The sequence below is a fragment of the Brachyistius frenatus genome, unplaced genomic scaffold, assembly GCF_029030835.1.
Source record: "Brachyistius frenatus isolate BFR_SWC_R1_liver_20210118 unplaced genomic scaffold, ASM2903083v1 Contig_76, whole genome shotgun sequence".
Classification (NCBI taxonomy): Eukaryota; Metazoa; Chordata; class Actinopteri; family Embiotocidae; genus Brachyistius; species Brachyistius frenatus.
In genome coordinates, this window is record NW_027210675.1 from 783,305 (window position 1) to 806,500 (window position 23,196).

Consider the following 23,196-nt stretch of genomic DNA (forward strand, 5'->3'; position numbering starts at 1 on the left):
GCTCTCCATTAGCCTCCATGGCAGTAACCCTAACCCACGTTCTTTGGTTGTTAATTCATCGTTGATTTGGTTCATGCATTTAATGTGCAGTTTATTTCAATCAATGTCCTGTATTTAGGTCTCTTTTGTAGCTCAGCTGCTGTCATCCAATCAAGTGGAGATACGTTTTATTTTCTCTATTGTATCAAAACTTGCTGTTATAACAGTCTCCAATTCCAGTTTATTCTGGGTCTTTTGCGTTCCCTTTTAGTAACATGGACCATAGTGATTATACAGCCATGTTTGTTTGTTTTTTTATTCATAGTAAAATCAAATGTTCTCAATGTTTCGAAAACAAGACAATCTAAGAGATCTTGACTTCTATCACATAAAACAAATGACAGGCAGAGTGAAGATAACAGTTGTGCTGCCTTTACAGGTGGATATAAAATAGCAACAGAGTCACAGAGCTGTCGGTCCTGCTTTAGCCAGACAGAAATAAGAAAAGACAAGAGCTGAATTATATCTGTGGTGTCCGTGAGACAACAAGTCTCTAAGACTGTACGGCTACGCTAGCAGCTCTGCAAGCCTATACTTTCAAACAGTGGTGCTTGAGTTAAATGCTAACATCATTATTCAATCAACAAAAATACAAATGCAACACTTTTGTTTTTAATGAGTGAAAGTAAAAGATGAAAGACACGCAAAGGTTCACTTCCCTCAACCTTTTTTCCAAAAAAAAAAAATGTGTGTTGGTAAATACTTCACCTTTGCCAAGATAATCCATCCGATCAAGATGCCGATTAAACAGCATGATTAGAGCACACAGGTGTTCCTTGGACTTTTATCACACAACACAATGCCACAAATGTCACACGTTTTGAGAAAGCATGCAGTTGCGGTGTCGACTGCAAGCAATGACCACCGGAGCTTGTTGCCTGTAAAATTGAATGTTTATTTATTTTTTATTTTTTTTAGTATAACCACATCCTGCGGCTTCACCTGCTAGATCATCCGAGACCAGCCAGCTAGACAGCTGACGCGACAGCGGGTTTGTCTCGGGAAAGCACCCGGGCGTCTTTACCTGACCAGTTGTAACTGCAGCTGACTCGAGTAAGCAAACGCTCCCCTTTGATGGTGTCTGGCACTTTCGAGAAGTGTTCCCAACACGGATGAATCCCAGTTTGCACTGAACCGGGCAGATGGCAGACAAGCGCGTATGGCGTTATGTGGGCGAGAGCGGCTTGCATGATATGAACGTTGTGGACAGAGTGGCCCACGGTGGCGGCGGGGTTGCGGGTTGCGCCGGCTTAAGCGCCGGACAACAAAAACAGGTGCGTTTCACGGATGATAATTTGAACGCACAGACGTGGCGACGGGGGCCCGCCGCCGTGCCATTCGCCCGCCACCGTCCCCTCGCGCTGCGGCTTGATGATGGGCTGCTCCAGGTTGCAGCGGTCTGCACGGAATTCCCGGAGGCTGAAAACATGCCAGTTCTTGTACCGTCTGCACACTCGCCAGACGCGTCATCCGCCGAGCACGTTTTGCCGCGCTGCGGATCGACTCGCACGACAGCGCGTTCCGTTTCCTACCCGCGTCTAGGAGTTCCTAACAGCCGACGGACGAAGGAGAGGAGCAGCGCGGGTCACGCTCAACAACCCGATCGGCTCTTCGTGAAGGAGATGTCGCACTGCACGAAGCAAACGCCGGTTACACCCTGGAGAGAAGGGCGGTTTAAGGTGTTGAGATCTGGGCGGCTGACGGCCGAGTCGATTTTTCAGGTTGGAGACTGCATTTTGTGTCCTTTCACACCTCAACCTTTGCCTTTCTTTTAACGAAAAACACAATTTCCTCAAACCTGAGCCAAACCTCAATGAACATTTTTGGACTGTGCAATTTCTTTAAAAGCTGGAATTAAACATAAAAAGACACGGCTGAACGTAGTCCGGGGTTTTGCGGAATCGTGCCAGAGACGTTCTTGTTCGCAGAACAAACAAAAAAAAACAAAAACACAAGGGCCTCCCTTGCAATCCATCATGGGACAGATACTGGATGGAACATTTGGTCTCAAAATTGCACCGAGCTACCAACGTGCTCCAGTAAGTGCAGTGACAGTTTAGATTGCTGAAAATTGCCCGCAGAGAAACAATATACCTGCATCGGGTGCGAAAAGGGGTCATGGAGTGATTCCTAATAAAAAATCTATTTATGCTTGCTGTCCATTTCCCGCACGGGGAATTTTCCGCGTAGACTAACTTTCAGTCTAACAGACCTGCTATTACGCAGCAATGACTACCTGCCATGTTTTCTCTGCTGGCTGTTGCCACCTGAAACCAGAAGTGAGAAGCAGCACAATAGATTTGCTTGATGTGCGAGGAAAAAAAAACAACACACACAACGGAAGGAGCAGTACGAACGTCTTAAAATCAATGTGTGGTAGAATTCATACTGCGAAAGACAAAGTTTGAAGCCGATTTACAGTACATATTCAACTTTTCAATTTACTTTCGTACGTATGATTTTATAGTCACTTCGAGGTCATATGCGGCTAGATAGCAATTTAATCTTTGGAAAATGTCTGCGACAGCAAATGAACACTTTATACTGTCACGGACATCCATGGCTGCAAATGGAGCTGTATCTTCTGTATATACCCGTGCAAAATCATTTTTTGAGTTTGAAGTGCAGGAGTGCTTAGATTATTTCAGCCCACTGTACACAAACCTTGCAAATGTAAAAAAAAAAAAAAAAAAAAAAAAAAAACAGCTTGCATGACAGCTGCTTGTACAATAAATAACTGCAAATAACAACCTGAAACCTGCAACTTCAGCAAATGCGCTAGTGAGGATACACATAATGGCAGGGCATCAACACTGTAACAATGGCAAATACATATTTTTGAGGCAGAATTGCAGCACCGGTGTGATATTCGGTGACGGGACACACCAGACACTCGGCCAGTAAGTCACTTTACAGTTAGGACGGTAGGAAAAGTCTGCAATTGCCAGCACAGCAACACAACATGTATTTTGTCTGAAGAGAACAAAGTTTGCCTGTGTGAATATTTCTGGCTCCCACAGCCTGAAACTCGGGGAGAAAAGAGTGTTCACACCTTTTTATGTGGGAGTGGTGGCACTAAGAGAGACAAAACACACCGAGACGACGCACACCTGTCCCCTGCGCGCTGCGTTTCCGTCCACACCACATATTTTTAGCTCGGCTGCGTACCATATCAAAACATCTATTTTGTCAAATTTGGCAGGTACGTCACGATGTTATCCAGCCACACACTGACATACTGTCACCACCGTTGGCAGATTGTGAAATTTGGGCAAACGACTTGTTTTTAAGTGGAGCCGGAGCGTACAGAAAATGGTGCCAACTCTCGCAAGTTAGTCACGATTTAACGCACCGGTACGGATGAGCGTAAATTCTTCGGTTCTTTGGTGGTGAGTTTTATGTTGAACACAAGCGTTATCAAGAGTCCTGCAGTAATTTAAATCACTTTTTGACAGTAAGGTTCTTTGCACAATAGAAAGAAAAAAAAAAAGTTCAGTTACAGTCCACCAAGCGTCCACAAGGTCTCCTTTAAATCAAGCGGAAGCAACTCCTGGCTGGTACATCTTGATGACTTTGCAGATTCAAGCTTTTACTGCTCTGGTTTCTGTCTTTGGTGGGGTATGATTTTTGTCGGGCAGAACTAGTTTCTAGTTCCTTTATGTTTGATTTAATGTGGGCTATTTAACTTGAAATACCTTCTTTCTTTGTATTTGGCTGTGCTTTTAGTGCCTGACTTGGACGTGGCTCGATTCTGTCCTTTTTATTTCACCTGTTTTTCTGCTCTCCACTGTATTCCATTTATTATGCTTTATTAGCGGGGGGGGGGGGTTGGGGTGGCTGAATGGTTTTGGGGGCCCTGAGCTGGCCGGGGACCAGGTATTGTGCAAGGAATTATAAATATTTTTTGTGTCACAGCTGTTTGTTTTTTTTTGTTACTGTGTTCAGGGGCCCCATGCTGGGGCTTTTTTGAAGTGTCACTGTTTTTATAAGCGTGAATGTATTTCAGTATGAAAATATGTTTTTTGTTGCATGTATTGACTGATGAGATCACCGCGGTCTCTGGCAACAATGTTTTTTTGTCAGTATGTTTGAAATTTTATAACATTATAGACTTAAGTGTTAGTTTAAGGTAATTAAAAAAAAATTAAGTCCAGGAAGCTTACGATGAAATGATGATTTTTTTTTTTTTGAAAACTGTGAAAATAGATAAATGACACATAACCTCACTCTTTCTTTCTATCGTCGTCAGATCTCAGATCAGTTAAAAAAACAAATGAGGTTAAAATGAAACAAAGTCCCAACTAAACCTATTTGAACAATGCAGTTCAACCATGTTTGATGTTGCTGTGTCTTTGTACTTGTCTGGCGTGAGGACACAAATCTGTTTACACAGTCTCATTGTGAGGACGTTCCTTTACTTTGGGGACAAAAAGCCAGTTCCCACAACGTAAATCATTAGCTTTTAGTGTGAAGGGTTGGTTTAAGGTTAGTGGTCATTCGTACAGTTTGGGTGGAAATGGAAATGAAGTCGGAGTAATGTGCTCTGGAGTGATGGAAGAAACGCCTGTGTGAGCGTGTGACACACACACACACACACACACACACACACACACACACACTGATCACGAAAAGACAAAAAGGTCAAGCAGTTAATGAATCCAGATGTCTCTTTTCTCCCTCATTTTTTATTTTTTTTTTTTTTTTAGCTCATTTCCTGTCCTTTTTTTTTTTTTTTTTTTATCTAAAATTTGAATAGATCCTATTGACAAGAAGGTAATTCATGTTACTGATATTAAGTAATGAAATAATAACAAAAAGTAGTAAAAGCATTCATGAAAGACTTCTAAGAGAATGCAGATTAAACGAAGTCACGACAGGAAATCATATATTTCTTGTTATTACATTTTTTTTTTCTTTCTTTAATTTATTTTCAATCAGCTCCTGCCGTGTGACGTCACGCTCTCGCTCCCTCCCTCCCTCCCTCTCCGCCTCTCTCTCTCTCTCTCTCTCTCTCGCTCCCTCGCGCTCCCTCACTCCGCGTGAAACAAAGTGTAGTGTCCGCGAGAGCCCGTAGGAAGCGAAAAGAGAGAAACCGGAGAAAGGAGAGAATGGAGCGGCTGAATCCACACCGACAGGAGGAATAATAACAACAACAACGCACATAAACAGAGAGATAAAGAAGACCGAAGACGGAGGAGGAGAAACTTTTCCGGGGAGGGGGGGGGAAACTGTAACAGACTCTCTCGCACGGCCACGGTGTAAAACATGGAAACTCTTTTCTCTGTATCCCTGGGACTACTGTTTCTCTTTTCGACAGTTGTTACCGTCGCCGGCCAAATTCCGACAGGTAAGAGCAAATAAGACGAAAAACATGGACAGCGAAGAGCAAAGAGGGTTTTTTTTTGTGTGTGTGTGTGTCACGGAAGAAAAGTTTTAAAAAAAACATTTTTTTTTTTTTTTTTTTTTGGTCGTTTTCCTCATTTGGTGTAAGCGCAGGAATTCCGGACAGGTGTGTTCAGGTGCAGGAGAAAAGTCGGGTTTTTGTTGTTGTTGTTTTGTTTTATGTCGCCAGATGTGAGACGGGCATTTTCGGTGAAGTGAAGCTGCTGTTTGTCACTGTTAACGTGGGGGGAATATTGGCGTGTGAGATTGTCTGCACTAGTTTGAAATCAAGTCTGCTTTGCGCTTAACTTGCCCTGAACGAGTGACGCTGACTCAATGCTGGGGCTGGGAACTCTTATCGCTGAGATAATAATAATAATAATAATAATAATAACACACACAAAAAAACCCAACTAACTTGCTGCGTTTCTGTTGGGCTTTTTCCACGTTGCATCAGACCCGAGAGTTTCTCTACACGTCTAGAAAACGAGGTCAGATTTACGGCAACAACAAAAAAAAATGAAAAATCATTGACTTGCTTGTTAACAGCCTGAGTGTGACTGTGGAGAAACATCGGTACGCCGTGCTGCCTCGCAAGCAGCAGCAGCAGCAGCAGCAGCGGCATGAATGGAGAAAAAGTTACCGCATGTACGGGAATCATTGTTTTAAAAACTCTTCTATTCATGCAGTATAAGCGGCGGTGACTTATATTACCCGTCTTCCAGAGATCTTGCACTTTATGGGGGTGTTTCCATTCTGTGATGCGGTGATTAAACGTTAAACGGTGTTCAGGAGCTTCTTCTTCTTTCTTTTTTTTTTTTTTTCCCACCTTTATTCCTCTTAAATGCTGCGAGGACTGTTTTTCTTATTTATTTATTTGCCTTTTCCACTCCGCGATGTGCTCTTTGGAGTATTTTCCCCGCAGGAACGTCCTGCGCTCTTTGGTGCGACGTTATGGTCGCTTCGGTTCGCACGCGCCGCGATCTTTTCCGCTGTTCGCGAGCCAAATGAGCCCTCTGCTGCTCCAACTTTATTCGCGCTGCCTGCAATATATATATATAAAAAACAATTAAAAAAACAACAACAACAACTAATGGTTGGGAATATTGCCTGTTCTAAAGGCAGTTTGGTTGTGCACCGTGATTTGAGTTGAGGAGAAGAAAAGGGGAAAGAGCATCACTTACTTTTTTTTTTATTTTTTTTTTTTCCCTTTTCTATGACGTCGGTTTCGTTTTTTTTTTTTTAGGAAAAACTGCAATCTGTGAAACCTGCGAAGACGTTAGACGTGATTAAAGTAGTCACAGCGGCCCGTCTGCGTGACCATTGTTTCGTGAATTACATGCTCGTGACGGTAAACTCTGCCTTGTGCACGGACACCACCCCCCTCCCCTCCCCAATCTGCTAGACTTCGGGTTGTACCTTGGACCCGGTTTCAAACAGTAACCCGGATCGCGAAGTGCGCCCCCGTCCGCCGCCTTCATCCGCGTCGTCTGCGGAAAGAAGCCGCAGCGGGTGCTGCCCGGTGCTCACCGGGACTGTGCTTTTAACGAAAGTCTCCAATGAAGTTTCCCTGCAGTTGTGTTGTTGTTGGACCAGGACCGATCGGACCCGGAGGGAGAAAAACAAACTCTGGGGGGGGGGGGGGCTCGTCGGCCGCGCGAGCGACCGCTCCGTACCTGGGAGTCGGTGTCTGCGTGGCCGCTGTGCGTTTTATTTCCGCATTCAGCAGCTGTTCGTATCCCAACTCCGATGCTTAGAGACAGGAGAGAGAGAGAGGAGAGAGAGAGACTCACACCGCCTTTTGAAAGCTGACCTCCAAAATCCCACTAAAAACCACACGGTTGTATATTGGAGGACACATAACGGTCCATTTCAGTGCTGGAAATGACCGGACATGGTGTAAAAACGTCATTTTCTGCTCCAGTATTCACATAAGCCTGTTAATGATTTGCATTGAAATTGCACATTAATTCCAGCTTCATCTGTGAACGTGTTATTGGCCCCCCTTTCCCCACCCCATACCCCCATAACTACTCTTCCCCTCCCTTGAGGCCATTTGGTCCTCTGGGTAACAAATGTGTGGAATTTCTTTGAGGCCTCTTTGGGAATTTGAGTGCTTGTTAATTTGCAAGTAAATACTAGTGACTGGATGCTGCTATACCGAGCACTGGGCTGTCATTAGTATGGAAAAGGCCTAAAAGAGAGAACTTGCAGTTGGTTGTGTTGCAGAATAAGAGTATATATATATATGGAGAAAAGCAAAACAACAGTGAGGATCATTTTTGCAAATCCGATGCAGGCAAAATGAACAGCATTCATATATTTCCATGCATTTTCCTCTGAATTGCCTCAATGTTAAAATCCTAAAATTGAAGAGTTTAATGGAAGGCTACATTTATCAGACAACCTCGTATCTTGGGCAAACAGTGCGCGGTATAAGCACTGCACATATCGGATTTCATTGTCACGATCACTGGCAGCACTGCATCTGATCATTTCAACAAAATGCCCAATACTGATGAAGCTGATGGGGATAGCGGGCAGGTAATTAATACAGCCAATACGAGCTGGCACTGAGATGAAGTGGTTAATATTAAATGGAAAGTTAATAATAAAGGAAATGTGTGTTTGGGTGCTGCTTCAGCAGGTTACCTATTGCACTCAATCACTGACAAGTACAAGAAATATCAGTGACAAACACTTAAAACTGCCCATTATGCATTTAAAAAAAAAAAAAAAGTCATTCTGACTGTGTTCAGATGTCTTTTTTTCTAAATTTGTCTCATTTTCATTTTTATCTATTCTAGTTTCCTAATTAGAAAGTCAAACTGTAATTTAAGGCATTTATATAAATCTGCCTCTCTTTCCTCTTATCATGCTGTTTTGCACAGTTTTATTTTTTGGCTAATCATTTACAAAGCCAGCGTGAGCGTGTATGCGTCTCGCTGCCTTTACAAAGTCAGTTACTGAGTTTATGTTAATTTGACAACTTCCTAAATCTGTCTCCTCTCTGATCGAGTTGTGACACAGATTTCAGGCGTCTTTAATCTTAATGAAGTGAAATGATTGTTTTCCATCAGCGTCTCCAGACGAATTAGAAGTCTGCTGCTGCCACCGAACAGAACATCTGAGCTGGTTTAATTATAATTGTAAATTATTTTAGCATTTTGAACATTAGAACCAAGTTGGTTTAATTATAATTACTTTTCCGCTCCATTTAGAAGATGAAATAAAAATTGTTTTTTTTTTGTGTGTGGTTTTTTTTTTAATGGAGAAAGGCGAGAGAAACTGAGCGATAGTGAGAAAAAGGAGAGGAGGAGGGGGGAGAATAAAAAACAAGAAACCATTGGTTTTTGGCCGTGGGCATCTCCTCCACTCAAGGGACTGTGAAAACGGCAGGAGGGAGAGTGTGTGTGAATCACTGTGTGTGTCTGTCATGTCCTGCGTGTGTGTGTTTGTGTGTTTGTGTTTGTGTGTGTGTGTGTGTGTTTGTGCGTGCGTGTCAACTCGTGTGTTTTGCTGTCGCTGAAAGAGAAAGAGGGAGGCCGATGCTTTTAAGCCCTCCGGAGTACAGTGGTACAAAGACGAGCATCTGAAATGTTTGCCTCTCATTTAGATTCATGTGGAAATGCCTTCTCATTCTACTCAGGCCATGTAAAATGGCGCCAAATCAAAGGCTGTTTTATTTATTTGCTCGTTAAAGTAATGCCTCAGCCTGCAGTCCTCCAGGTCCGTCTTAATGTCTTCTCCTCAAATCATACGTCCCTTCACTCGGCGCCAATCTGTTTCTACGGATTTCAATTTAGCGATAGATTTTTAAAAAAACAAAACAACAACAAACAAAAAAAACATCTCTTTGAAAGTACTGGCTCATTTCTTCAGCTGTTTGGGGATGAAGTCTGCAAAATGTAATTAATCTGTTGAGAGAATTCATTAGCTAATCCCTCACTAGAGCACGGCATGTGTGTGTGTTTGAGTACGAATGAATTTAAGTTGTTGTTTTTTTTGTGTTTTTTTTAATGGATTAGCGACACGTAGCGGCGGTTCAACCTTGTCTCTATGTCAGAGAGTTTACGGGAGTGAGGGAGACTGAGAACGTGACATGACTGACAGGTTGTGATTCACGTTTCCATATGATATTGTTTATAAGTATGTACTGTAACAGGTTGAAATGCGAGGCACTCTACCGCGTGTTACGTTGTTGTGCCATTGTCCAAGTTTTATGCAATTCTTTGAGATTTTTATCAAATTTGATGTGAATAAGTGCCTGTTTACATCGTCTTTATGCAGTCCTATTCAAAAGGATGTGATAAAAGTGCCTAATTAACTGAGCACCCATCGCGTGGATAAATTATGGCATTTAATTGCAGATTTTTTTTTTTTTTTGCCTACCAAGGATTCTCAGCATCGTTCCCTTTCTACTTTACTATTTATGGAAAAGTGTATTTTTTTTTTTGTCCAAATTAGATCTTCCATCAGGTAGAAAAAAAAAAAAAGTTTCTTGAAATGCTGAATGTTTCCTAATGCAGTAAAGTTAAAATTCAAATAGGGCAGTTTTCTGTGTTGTGAGTCCTTGGGAGGCAGAAATCATAATTTTATTCAGTTCAGCGTGTGGATGTGCTGAACATGTGACCATGTTTCGCACTCTGATTGAATTTCAGCTCCCCAATTAAGACGGCATTGAACTTTTTTTGAATGAATAAATTTGTTTTTTCTGATCCACGATAGACCAAGATGTGTCTTCTGGACTTCAACCAGGGACATTTCAGTTACATACACCTGGACACTCCCATGTTTCATTTGTCGGGCGTTGTAGTGAAATAAAATCCTGTAACGCTGAGTAAAACCAGGTGCTTCGTTCAGCCTTTATCACTTCTTCTCATTTTTTTGAAAACGCAACCTTTTAACTTCAGGCCGGCATGAATGTCTGGTACACGAGTTTGTATTTAAGAATTTCTGGTGTTTCTATTTCAAGTGTTTCATGCGCAAATCAAACATTTACGTCAAAACAAGTGGATGGAAGGGTACCTAATAATATGGTTAAGCTTAAACCACAGACCCTGCAACATGATGGGTTTAAATCATCGGTCAGGCAAACAGGAAGTGAACCGAGAAAGTGATAAAGTCCCATTGGAAACGAGGAGAGGCGGCACAGTCCAAAACAAATCCCAAATCTCTGAAACATCACATCCCTGATGAATGATGATACCAGTTCAGTATCATCAATCTCTGCTCTGCCCTGTTTGGCTCTGGTCACAGCTGCTGGTACAAGGGGGCCTTGAAAAACGCTGCTGCCTCACACACACACACACACACACACACACACACACACACACACACACACACACACACACACACACACACACACACACACACACACACACACACACACACACACACACACACACTTCTGCACACGGCTGGCTAATGACAGATTAAGTAATCAACACTCACAGCTGATTAATTACATTACAGTACGTGCACTAACACACACACACACACTTTGCCTCAGACTCACAGATGCGAGCAGCCTCAGTACCAGTTGTGTAGTTAAGTGTGTTGTGATATTGATATATGTAACGGTGATGTGGGTGTGGGTGGGTGGGTGGGAGCGGGGGGGGGGGGTGCGGCTGAGAGAAGTGATGGCAGGTGAAGACAGTCTTGGGAAATGACTATATTTCGGGTTACCGTGAGGGTTAGATGAGGCCTGAGGGTAAAGGTTGAGGTCGGACATGTGTTGGATAAAGGTTAAAGTTTGTGTTCGGGAACTTGTGTAAGTCATTAAGTTGTCTGCAGTACTTTTTAAACACAGATTGTGTGCAATTATGTCAAATGTGAGACTGTATTTTAAAACAATTTTTTTTTAATGTTTTCTTTGATACCTGATTTTGTTGCTGCTCCTGAACAGCATGTTCACAGTAAAACAGTTTTGGATCTTTATTTCTGAGTCTCTAAGCTGTCTTCATGTTGTCTGCTTCCAGCTTCTCACTTATGAATATCTGATACTTTTCTCTTTTTTATGTGGTGCTAAAATGAATATCTTTAGGTCTTGGTTATACAAAATCAGCAATTTGAAGGCATCAATAAGGAATGTAGGAAATAGTGATTGTCATTTTGCACTTATTTTTGACTTTACCAAGACAGACCAACAATTTAATAGGTTCAGTGAGAAAGAATAATCTATAATAACAATAGGGCTTTTCCACCGTTCGGTGCTCGGGCCCTAATGAAAATAATCCATATAATTTAGAGGGGATCCATCGATAAATGCTCGCTCTTGAAATATGCAACACCTTGTGAACCTGTGCATGCTTTCCAACCTAATTCTGTCTTATTATTCTCTGCTTTGCTTCTATTGGACGCAGCTCACATGGGGCGCGCTGAGAAGGGTGAGTTATGATTGGCCGGCCAAGAGCTGAGCTTCGTCTTTCATCATCTGTAGCGTAGTGATCATTATCCCACCGCCGTCGCATTAACGTGGAGTTCCTCCTTCAGCGTGCAGACATCCTTGTAGTGACCTGTTCATTTTGTCATCCATTGTTGTCCTCTCATTTAGCTGCTGTGTTCTTTACTAACCATCCCAATAGGACTCGGCACTCATTCGTTTCTTCGGCCCCGCTCGGCAAACTCACCTTGACACACCATTACAAGTTTTTTTTAATCGTACTTACAACTTGTCGTCACTGTATGAAGATGTTTTTGTTTTTGATTCTCACTGCAAGTATTTGCTTCAGTGTCAAAATAGTTTCCGTGATTTTTTTTTTTTAAACTTTCAAGTCGTGTCTGAAGTTATTTTGCTCCCCGATAATAATTTCAACAGTGACAAACTTTGAATTGATGAAATATTTGAAGCACTCTGGTACTGATTTACTGTCGCCTGTCTTTGTGACTCGGCCAAGCTAATCGGTTAATCTGTTTGCCATTTGTCTGTGTGTCTCCCTCCCTGTCGTTGTCGGTCGGTGTAGTTAGGCAGCTGTCGGGAGGTTTGAAGTTTCCAGGTGCTGTTTGTCTAGTTGAGCCGCATCTTTAATAAAGGAGCTCCGAGTAACGTTGTACCTTCAGAAGCTAAACACACCTTTTACGCTTTCTTCTCTTCTCTTCTCTTCTCTTCTCTTCTCTTCTCTTCTCTTCTCTTCTCTTCTCTTCTCTTCTCTTCTCTTCTCTTCTCTTCTCTTCTCTTCTCTTCTCTTCTCTTCTCTTCTCTTCTCTTCTCTTCTCTTCTCTTCTCTTCTCTTCTCTTCCCTTCTCTTCTCACAGATACCCTCTTATCTTTCTTCTCCATCTGTCTTTCACACACAAAAGCCCTCAGCGGATGGCGGTTAATGAGGGAGTTCTTTTTTTTGTGTGTTTTGTTGTGAAAGTGACGAGTTAGTTAAATACACCACAGACTCTTCACACTGCAGAGACAGACAGAGAGAGAGAGAGATCACTGTGTTACTGCAGAGTCTGCTGTCCCACAAGGCTGGGCTCTGACAAAATCAAAGCAAAACCCAATGTTTATATTTCTATTTACTAAAATCAAAAGAAGAAAAAAACAACAACAACACTCTGTTCATTTTACAGAAGGTCACATTCTGGTTAATCCCTAAAAAGTAGTGCAGGCTTTGGAGTGCAAATACAAAAATAATAGAGACCTAATGAAAGCCTACTGAGGCAGAAATACTGTCAATTCATATTAAGCAGGACAGGTTCTTGAAAATGGATTTGGCAGCTTCTACATCTGCTCCCACTAATTTCAGTAGGTTTCACTCAGCTCAGTCCCTATGACAGGATGTTTTATAACTTCTTTGAATACACTTGAGTTCTTGGTGGGTTGTTGGTAGACGAGGGAGAGACTGATAATGGTGTATATTAACAAATCCAACCATACATTTTTTTTTTTTTTTTTTTTTCACAAATATTAGACCAAGGCTGCTTCCCAGACGAGCTACTTTGGATCCGTTTTAAGTCATCACGATTTTTTTTCTCCTCCAGCAACAAAACAGATTACATGCGCCGTCAGAAACTCTTGCGGTCTAAACAAGTAAAATGAAAACGCCATTAGCGCTGATTGACTCTCACTATAAATTCCCCGGCAATCTTAAGGCTACAAACACGGTCTCCATTCACAATCTAGATTTCCGAACGCACTATTGGTTCATATTAGGACCAAAGAGTAGATTTTCTACTAATAATAAACATAATGAAAAATGTATAATACATTTAGGCTCCTAAATATCCCATTTCCGCCAACATGACCCTGGTTCTGGTTCTGGTGCTTGTGCCGGTTCGCTGATGGTTCAACCAGTTCAAGGGTTTCCCCTCTTATTTCCTAGAAGGTTCATGTTTGATTTCATGAGCATGTTCCTGAATTCTTTTGTGACATTAGTAGAGGAGGTCTTCTGGTCAAGCCTGGTGCTCAGCAACATTTTATTATGTTCACACAGCTGACCTTAAAATCCTGTCACAAAGGTTACATCCAAGGAAAGATGAAGAGCTGATCTTGCCAGGTGTCAGCTTTGGAGCACAAACCTTACAGTAAATCCCCAGTTTTCCTCTTGTCACTGTGACCAATTCCTGCCTCTGCCCTTCATGTTTAGTGAATGTTTGATGATTGAGCCACACCACCTCTGACTAAAATACTCGAGTGTCTGGAAATTCTGGTGGCACGTGACTAAAGTGTAACCTGGCGTCCTGGCGTTAAACCTGGCGCACTTCTATTTTCCTCAACCTCTCGTACTTCTTAAAATCTGACTTTATATTTAAACTTTAAAAGAAACCCCAAAATTCAGTGCGGTGTCTTTAAAGCGTCAGATAATATCAGAATATTGTTCATGAGGGAGACACACTGCCCATAAAAAGATGTTCTTTGTTTCTCTATTTCACTGTGGGCACTTATTCGTCTGTATTTTGAGTAAATGTGACAACCCAAGTCTACGTGTGCTTATATACGAGTATGTTAGCCTTCAGGTGGACTACATAGCAATAGGGCTCTAGTGTGTGTGTGTGTGTGTGTGTGTGTGTGTGTGTGTGTGTGTGTGTGTGTGTGTGTGTGTGTGTGTGTGTGTGTGTGTGTGTGTGTGTGTGTGTGTGTGTGTGTGTATTTGTAGCTATGGGCACTGGTTGAAGTGGTTTCCATTAGTCCAGTTAAGAAGACATCTGTCATGCAGCTGCAACGTCCATAGACACACACACACACACACACACACACACACACACACACACACACACACACACACACACACACACACACACACACACACACACACACACACACACACACATACGCAAGCACAAGCAATCCGTGTGCACCATAGAAAGGCTCATTCCTTATCTGTGTTTCCTCAGGATGAAATCCAACTGGACATTCTGCTACTTTCACTTTCTACTGTATATATATATATATATCTTGATATTGAAAAGGACACACTTTTTACCGTCCTTACATTCCTTTCTAATAATTCTCCTCCCCACTTTAAGCTGATTTCAGATCAGAAGTGGTAGAAAGCTTTTGAGATATATAAACCCTCCAGTGTGTGTGTGTGTGTGTGTGTGTGTGTGTGTGTGTGTGTGTGTGTGTGTGTGTGTGTGTGTGTGTGTGTGTGTGTGTGTGTGTGTGTGTGTGTGAATCAGGGGCTTACAGATAGATGACCAGTCCATTAAGATTATCATCTCCATCCCTGACCATGTATCTTCACATCACCACCCTGCTCCTCTTCTGTCTGTGTGAGCAGAGATTTAAATCTTCTAGCAGATATTCCAGAGCTACCCTCCAAATGATGTTACACACTTCTTCTTTTTTTTTTTCTCAAATCTGTCTGTCCGCCACTCTAATCTGTCGTTTAGTCTCTCTGCCTGCCATCTTGTGTGTGTCCCTCCTTACTGCAGATGACTGCAGACACATGGTCAGCCTGACAGTGATCGCGTATACGGACCTACAGTCAATCACTGTAACAGACAGGCTGTGTGCGGGAGTCTGGAGACAGACATTTAAATGTTGAACATCTGTCTGTCAGTTTTCTGGTTGGTCCATCTCAGCCTTGATTTCTAAAACACTCGCGATAAAGTCATAAAATAGTAGTTAAGCCGTACATGTAGCGTGTTTAACATAGACATTACAGTACTTAAGGGATAACATTTTACATTTCTAAAAGGCTGCCAGTAAGTTAGGGGTGAGTGTCTTTTCTCCTATGTTGTTGAACTCGCCACTTTACTTGTAAAGGTATTCTGCCGAAAACCGAACCCAAGGACACGCAAATTAAATTGAGCAAACATGATGAAACGTTTAATTAACCAATGAATCAATATCAAATGAGATTACAATGAAATTTGATTACAGGGTAGTTCATTAAGCCATTCATAAGCCAAAATGACAAACTTAGCCCCCTCAAAAGCGAGTTTGCTGATTTCATTTTTTTTCTATTGGATATTGAAAATCCTTGGATTTGAAAAAGATGGTTGCACAAAGTAAGCAATTAGACGAAGAGTAAAAATGGTCAAACTGAATAAAGAGTAGGTTCACGTTTGTCTAGCGGATCTTGAAGCAATACACTCTTGCCTCAAAATACGCCGAACGTGTTAAAGGGTCACTGCAAATGTTCCTCCTGGCCTTACGAGCTGTGAAGAGATTCCTTCTTATTAAATTCAGCTCAATGGAAAAGAGTCATAACAAATCTGATGTGTTAATCATATCAAGTATCTTCCAAACTTTGTCTTTTTAGTTTCTATCACTCCACGAGAACTTTTGGAAGAGATTTTTTTTTAATTTTTTTATGGCAATTGCAAAAAATGGGGATTGATTTCAGCAACCAAAAAAAACTATTTACCCAAAAGCAGGTAAGGTGAAGGTGAAGGCAGACTTGGAAAATGTGACCCTACTGCCACTAAACCTACCACTACAACCAAAACGCATACTTTTCAGGGATTCAGAAGAATTCGCAAGTGTAAACATCCCAGTGGGGGGGAGCCAAAATTTGGTAATGCAGCACCACCAACAGCTTTATAACTGAGAGGGTGGAGAGGGGGGAGTGGGCGCCTGCTGATTTTCAACCTCACCCCTCCAAACGGCCCACCTTTTGAGATGTATATCTAACCATTCATGGGAACTAAACAATAGTTTTTCCACACTTTCCATAGATTGAAGGTTCAGAACACCCACTGAGACCGTAACTCCCCCCGTGGCACTTGCATTTTAGAGCCCAAGTGAGCAGCACTGAATCAAAGCTCGTGGGAAACCTTCAAGTGAGTTCTGCTGCTCCGATTAGAGAGCTGAAAAGTTTGTTTTAAAAAGGTCCAAACAGTGTGGCCTTTCCACTGGAGGTGGTAAGAATGAGAAGGCAGTGCAGCGAAATTCCCAACTGACACACAGCTGTAGAGCAACATGTGAGCCAAGAAAGATGCCTAAATAGGACATGCAAGGTTTTCATTGGGCGGACGCCCAATAAGAGTCTTATTGTGAAGGTATTTCGTTTTTTTTTTTTTTTTTTTTTTTACACACACACACACACACACACACACACACACACACACACACACACACACACACACACACACACACACACACACACACACACACACACACACACACACACACACACACACACACACACACACACCCCTGTGATGTTGATACTCTGCAGACTCCACTGTGTCTGGTGGAGTCCAGCAAAATCAGTCAGTTTAGTCAAACTCCTCCTCTCCTCTCCTCTCCTCTCCTCTCCTCTCCTCTCCTCTCCTCTCCTCTCCTCTCCTCTCCTCTCCTCTCCTCTCCTCTCCTCTCTCCATTTTCTCTAAACATATCCAAGTAAGACTCCCTCCCTTTCCAAAAGGTTAGTTTACCCCCCCCCCCCTCTTGCAGCACTCCTCCCTCCCATGGAATTTATGGCCCACTAACCTAAACAGAGTAACACAACATTTATCAAACCCCCCCTTGTCTCATGTACTCCTCATTCCTCCTGCCTGCCCTGTCGTCCTCCTCATCCTCCCCCGCCACAGCCTCTAATGCCCCTCCTTTACCCTCCTCCCGTCTCCCCCCTCCTCCCTTGTTTCTCCAGTTTCGCCACCCCCCCCACCCCACCCCACGCCCCATAACAAGAGCAAGAGTGGGATTTCCAGATCCAGACTAAATGGTGTTGCATTACAGGGATAAAGTGTGTGGATTCTATTTAAGGTGGAAATTGCAGTTGTGAAATGGAGTTAAACTCGGGAGCAACACAGGAATAACACCTGAGCCACGGGAACATACAACACATGTTACTTAAGTTTCAAGTGAGTTCCACTCAAAAGTACTGTCACATATTATCGGACAAAACACCTTATTTATTAGATTGCAGATATTATGACGATTTTACTGGCCTGAATTTACTCATCGGTTCTTCTGTTTTCAATAAGTGTTCACAGTAGCTTCAACAACCGCTGACAGAAGAAACGCTGCAAATCCTCCCATTTGAGAGTTTGAAACCAACAACTATTTGGGATTTTTACTTGTAATGAATCATCACAATAATCGCTGAATAATTTGAGATCAAATTCTGCATTAATTCATCAACAGAAGTATAGTCTCACATTTAGCTCAAGGTAAAGCTGATCATCTGTCTTCTTATAGACAGTTCCTTTAAACGGAGCGTAAAGATGTTTTCTTTTCTGCATCCCCCCCCAAACAACAGTATCTACTCTATAAGAAATTATAATCTACTGCAATCATTTCATGTTTCTGACAGTAGCTGCCAAAGGAAACACTGACCTATGTGCTTGTTTCATCTGATTGCTCACAAAACAAAAGTCCACATTCTTCTCTACAGTGTCACACTGGCACAAAACATTCTCCCCAGTTGTCTCTACCTCACCCCTCCCAGTCTCACTTCAAGGTCTCTCTCCCCCTCTTTCTCTGCCCCGCTATCTCTCTCACCCGCTTTCTGGAATGCTTTTGTTAGTGTTTTCTCTCCCTTTTCAGTTCATCCAGATTTACTCTGACTCACACACACACACACACACACACACACACACACACACACACACACACACACACACACACACACACACACACACACACACACACACACACACACACACACACACACACACACACAAACACCCCTCTAAATATAAGTCTTTGTAGAAGAAACTGTCTCTTTGCATTAAGTGGCTAGGTTAACTGTCACCATGTCTGTGTTGGGCCAAAGGTAAATAAAGTGTCTGTGTGTGAAAACTCATGTGTGTGTCCGTTGTGTGTGTGTGTGTGTGTGTGTGTGTGAGTGTGTGTGAGCCAAGCGAGGCTGTCTTGTTGGTTAACGGTTAGCAGACACAGCCCTACCTCCCCATGACATAAACTGTCTCTTATGCTCAGTCTCATGGACACACACACACACACACACACACACACACACACACACACACACACACACACACACACACACACACACACACACACACACACACACACACACACACACACACACACACACACACACACACACACACATGAACACAATACTAGCTTAACACACAGCGTCACTCTGTCTGGCAGAGTTAGTTCCTCACTACAAAGTGAGCTGTATGAAGTTAAGTACAGGTTTGAAACACAACTACAGCTGTGTGTGTGTGTGTGTGTGTGTGTGTGTGTGTGTGTGTGTGTGTGTGTGTGTGTGTGTGTGTGTGTGTGTGTGTGTGTGTGTGTGTGTGTGTGTGTGTGTGTGTGTGTGTGTGTGTGGACTTCTGAATTGGGCAAAATGACAATTTGTACTTTTTATTTCCAGACAGCAGGTAGCAGTTTGTGTAAATTGCTCATTCAGAGCTACATACACAAATCTCAAAAATGCTAAAGTTATGTCTGGCTATTGTTTTTTTTTGTTTTTTAAAAAAATCTCTGTCCTGAGTGGTTTGACAATTCTTGCCTTGTGTTATAGGTTATCTATGACAGACATAATTGGATACATTGTGCAGTGGAAATGTTAAATGTCAACTGCTCACTAGCTGCCGTGACGCCACACAATGAGAGACATGGGAGGAATAATCAATCAAAAACATCCAATCAAGGCAGCTACATCCTGTATTTATAGTCAGTCTGTTCCACAATCAAAATGGCCCCAAACATGAGAATAAAAACACTTGATACCGTTTTTCTTTGAGATGTGTGTCACTGTAGGTCATCATGCAGTTGACGGGTTTTCATGATACCTTTCTAAGAATTGGAATATAAAGGATGAGTCACAGCTCCCAATATCTGTGCGAATGTGCCTCGTCTGTCATTTTCATATCATTGAAGTTCCTGCAAGTGTCACAGTCAAAACAGAGTTGATCAACTTTGTGCAGATTTGGATTGTTGGTCAAAGGAAACAACCATTCAATGTGTTGACGAACGGCCAAGTCACTACTGTCCAGATGAGGCATTCACGCGCTGTGAAGCAGAATCAAACCCCATTGCAAACTGCAGCAGCACTTTCACACACCGTCAAAAGAACTTGCGATGACGTTGCTGAAAATGTATTGAACATGTGAAATCAGTGACATTCTTGATCGTGGCGACTGGCTGAACTGAAGACAGAGCTGATTTACTCTTCCTTTAATGTTTGGTAGCGAGCATTTTGACGGGAAACCCTTGTGAGCGGCGTCCCGTCCCAACACAAACCCAGCATTCGTACGGCACGCAGCGACGAAACAGCTGCTCGTCTGTACTGGTCGAGGCTTGTTGCGCCGCTCCATTGGTCACCGGCAAAAACTGCACGTCAGCTCAACGCAACCGTGCCGTTCAAGTCAAGTCGTGAGCTCGCCGTGCTTCTCTGCATCTTCTTCTAAGGTTTGCTCTCAATCACACCACACACACACACACACACACACACACACACACACGCACACGCACACGCACACAAGTTCTTATTTCTTTGGACAGAGTGAGAGAACAAGTCAGCCACATGTGGTTTCGGTTAGCCACACCTTCCCCTCACACTGGCCCCAAACTAACCACTTCTACTTTGCCACGGTCAAGTACATGTGAATATCTCCCATTCTGCGTATGCCGCTTGTAAATCTGCCTGTCTGGACATGTGTCTGTGTTAAGTGTGTGTGTGTGTGTGTGTGTGTGTGTGTGTTAAGCGTGCGTGTGTGTGCGCGCGTGTGTGTACGTCCCAGCCCGAGGCAGAGCCGAGTAGAACAGTGAATCAAGGTTAGTGGTCCAGAGAGAGCAAGAGAGACCGAAAGAATGGAAGAGGGACTTTAATGGAGGCAGCAGAAGTGGGAGAGGGACTCAAGGAGGACAAGGGCGTTCTAGTGAAATCACTTCTTGCTGTGTACATGAACTAAACGATTGTTTCGTCAGTAACGGCGATCGTTTTGAGACGTCGATGGGAAAGCTCATCGATGCGTGGACTTACTAAAACAGGCCACGGCCGGGATTTTGTTTTTCACATGTGCTTTATAGCAAAATAATCTGCCATTAAAGGATCTGTCTTCTGTTGCTAATAATAGGTTATATTCCGCTTCATTCGTCCTGTTGGACGTTGTTTTCTCACATAGTCGACCTGAGCGAATTCTCCTGTACTTTTGTACGACATCATAGCTTCAAGTGGAAGTAGGGAAGATGGACACGTGTTCAAATGCCAAAGCAAATTTTCTTTTTTTTTTTTTAACCATATGTGCTTCATACAACGTTATCAAACTGCTGTTAGCATCGTTTGAAAAAACAACAAAACAAAAACGTGAGATTTACTTGATTCTAGACTGGACATAATATCGTAGACGCAAGCACCACTTTGTATTCCGCTGGCGTTTATGCCCATAACTTCCCTCATAAATGTAGGTAGACTGAATATTTAGGGGGTTGAATTGCTCATGTATTTGATAGGCTACTTAAAAGTTGTGGTTATATCAACAGCTCTGCATAAATAATCAGTAAGTGAGCATGTCTCTTTGTTCTTTGGTTTATTCTTTCTCTTCAAAAATGCCAGATACCACTTCCATTAAACTGAAGGGATTTTTTTTTGAGCTGCCAGCTGTCTTTAATAAACGAACACAAAAGCACACAATGCAATACGACTTGGTTGCTTTAGTGCAAACAAACACGGAGAACATCTAATTGTGTTACATTTTGTTGTCTTCAGTTTTTAGATGGATTGAGATTTGATACTAACTGCACATTTTCAGGAAGTTAAGTTAAAGTCATCCATCATGTATCTCAATCCTTTAAACTTTGGTGAGTCAGTCATTACAAATTCATGTTGTGCAGCTTAACAATGTTCAAATATGCACAACCTTATGTTAAATTCTTTTGGAAATCACAAAGATAAGTACGTTCGGCTGACTTTTGGAGAAATGTGTGTGGGGGGGGGACCATGCACAAGACATCTGCAATGTTTCTGTTTGATGGAATGGGTTTGAACATTTCACTCAGTTCAACATCACAGCGCTTTAATGGAGACTTGGAACAAGAGTATAGATGTGCGGAATAAAAAAAAAAAAAAAAAAGATAAGGGGAAACTGTGTGTGACGGGGTTAGCTAGATCCTCAACTCTGCCAATGTAAAATAAATATTTTGGTTTATATTTAATATTTGTGGGATGACTACACACCAGAGAGGGCTACTCAACACGAAGAGTGCACCACACAGTGCTCAAGTTCTCCTGGGATTCCCGACAACATGAGTCACATTCATCATGTTGCCTGTTTTGTCAGCGGAAAATCAACAGCCTAATGTTGCTTTCAACCAACGCATCCTAGAACAGAACCTCCACCTACGTGTGAGAACAAATTAGAAAGCCGAACTCTATATACATGACACTGTGAACAAAGAGTGGGCTCAACAGTGGGCCAAGTTTTTTTTACTTTTGTTAACTCTGGCTGTTATGACAAGCGCACTCTGTTTTCCCCGACATCTTAAGAGAATTGTAAATCATTTTTCTTGGCTGCTGTGGTTTCAATTTGGTTTATTATTACAATCTAATGAAACCGATCAACACACTTAGTTTTGCTTGATGTATCTTGGGACTGTGATAGCGTTTCCTTTAACTCAATTTAGAAATCCTCTCTGTTGTCACAAATATGTTTTCCTATATCTGTACCCTCCCGTGATTTGTCGGCCTGAAACATTGCCTTTGCCGGGACGGTGTGTCGTTCTCCAATATGAGTGTAACAGATTTTAAATGAGTGTATTTCAAGATCTGACCGTGAACTGAGGCAGTTCATTTCTAGTTGCTATGTACGGAATCAGATCACCTTGAAACTCATGAGAGCTGTAAATGGAAATTGAATCCCATGATGAGGTCTCTGCTGAATCCCATCGCCATCAAACCAGGACTGCATTGCTGCCAGTCTGTTTTCGTGGCTGTTACCTTTGCAAAGTTGCATTTCTTTATTTACCATTTTACAGTTGGTTTAGATGTAGAGTGGCAGATGCTTAAAAGACGGCATAGCTTTCAGATGTACGGAGGACGATTTTGGAATTGGATGTATATATAAGATGAAAGCATTGTTTGATCTTCATAGCTGAGTTTTTTTTTTCCTCTCTCAATATACCGTAGAAATTGATCGGAAGGCAATTTGTTGTGCGATATTATTTCTTCTATGCTGAGCGGAACAAATTAAAACGTAACAAAGGAGGACAGAAAAGAGCAGGTTTGGGGGTGATGGCTTATAACCGTGATAAGGAACTATTTAGAAGTCCGTTACAGGCCCTAACCCGAATGACACGGGCTTGGACTATAATCCCTTCACAAAATGGAGGAGAATAAAATGGGTGTAAATGATACAGAATAGAAGTGGGCAGAGATTTTACAGGTCATCATTGTAAATGAGAATTGGTTCTCA

At 42.3% G+C, this 23,196-nt stretch overlaps 1 protein-coding gene across 19 annotated transcripts in view; it reads left to right on the forward strand.

Annotated features, from left to right (window-relative positions):
- The first annotated feature begins 5,078 nt into the window (after positions 1–5,078).
- Positions 5,079–23,196, forward strand: part of ptprk (protein tyrosine phosphatase receptor type K) — a 110,717-nt gene continuing 92,599 nt past the window's right edge. For 18 of the 19 annotated variants that reach the window (XM_069708506.1, XM_069708512.1, XM_069708517.1 and 15 more), the window contains exons 1-2: positions 5,079–5,386; positions 11,787–11,810. In XM_069708506.1, the coding sequence (XP_069564607.1) occupies positions 5,305–5,386; positions 11,787–11,810 (106 nt within the window). In that variant the 5' untranslated portion in view covers positions 5,079–5,304. The remainder of the gene's footprint in view (positions 5,387–11,786; positions 11,811–23,196) is intronic. The other variant, XM_069708514.1, reaches the window with a different exon arrangement.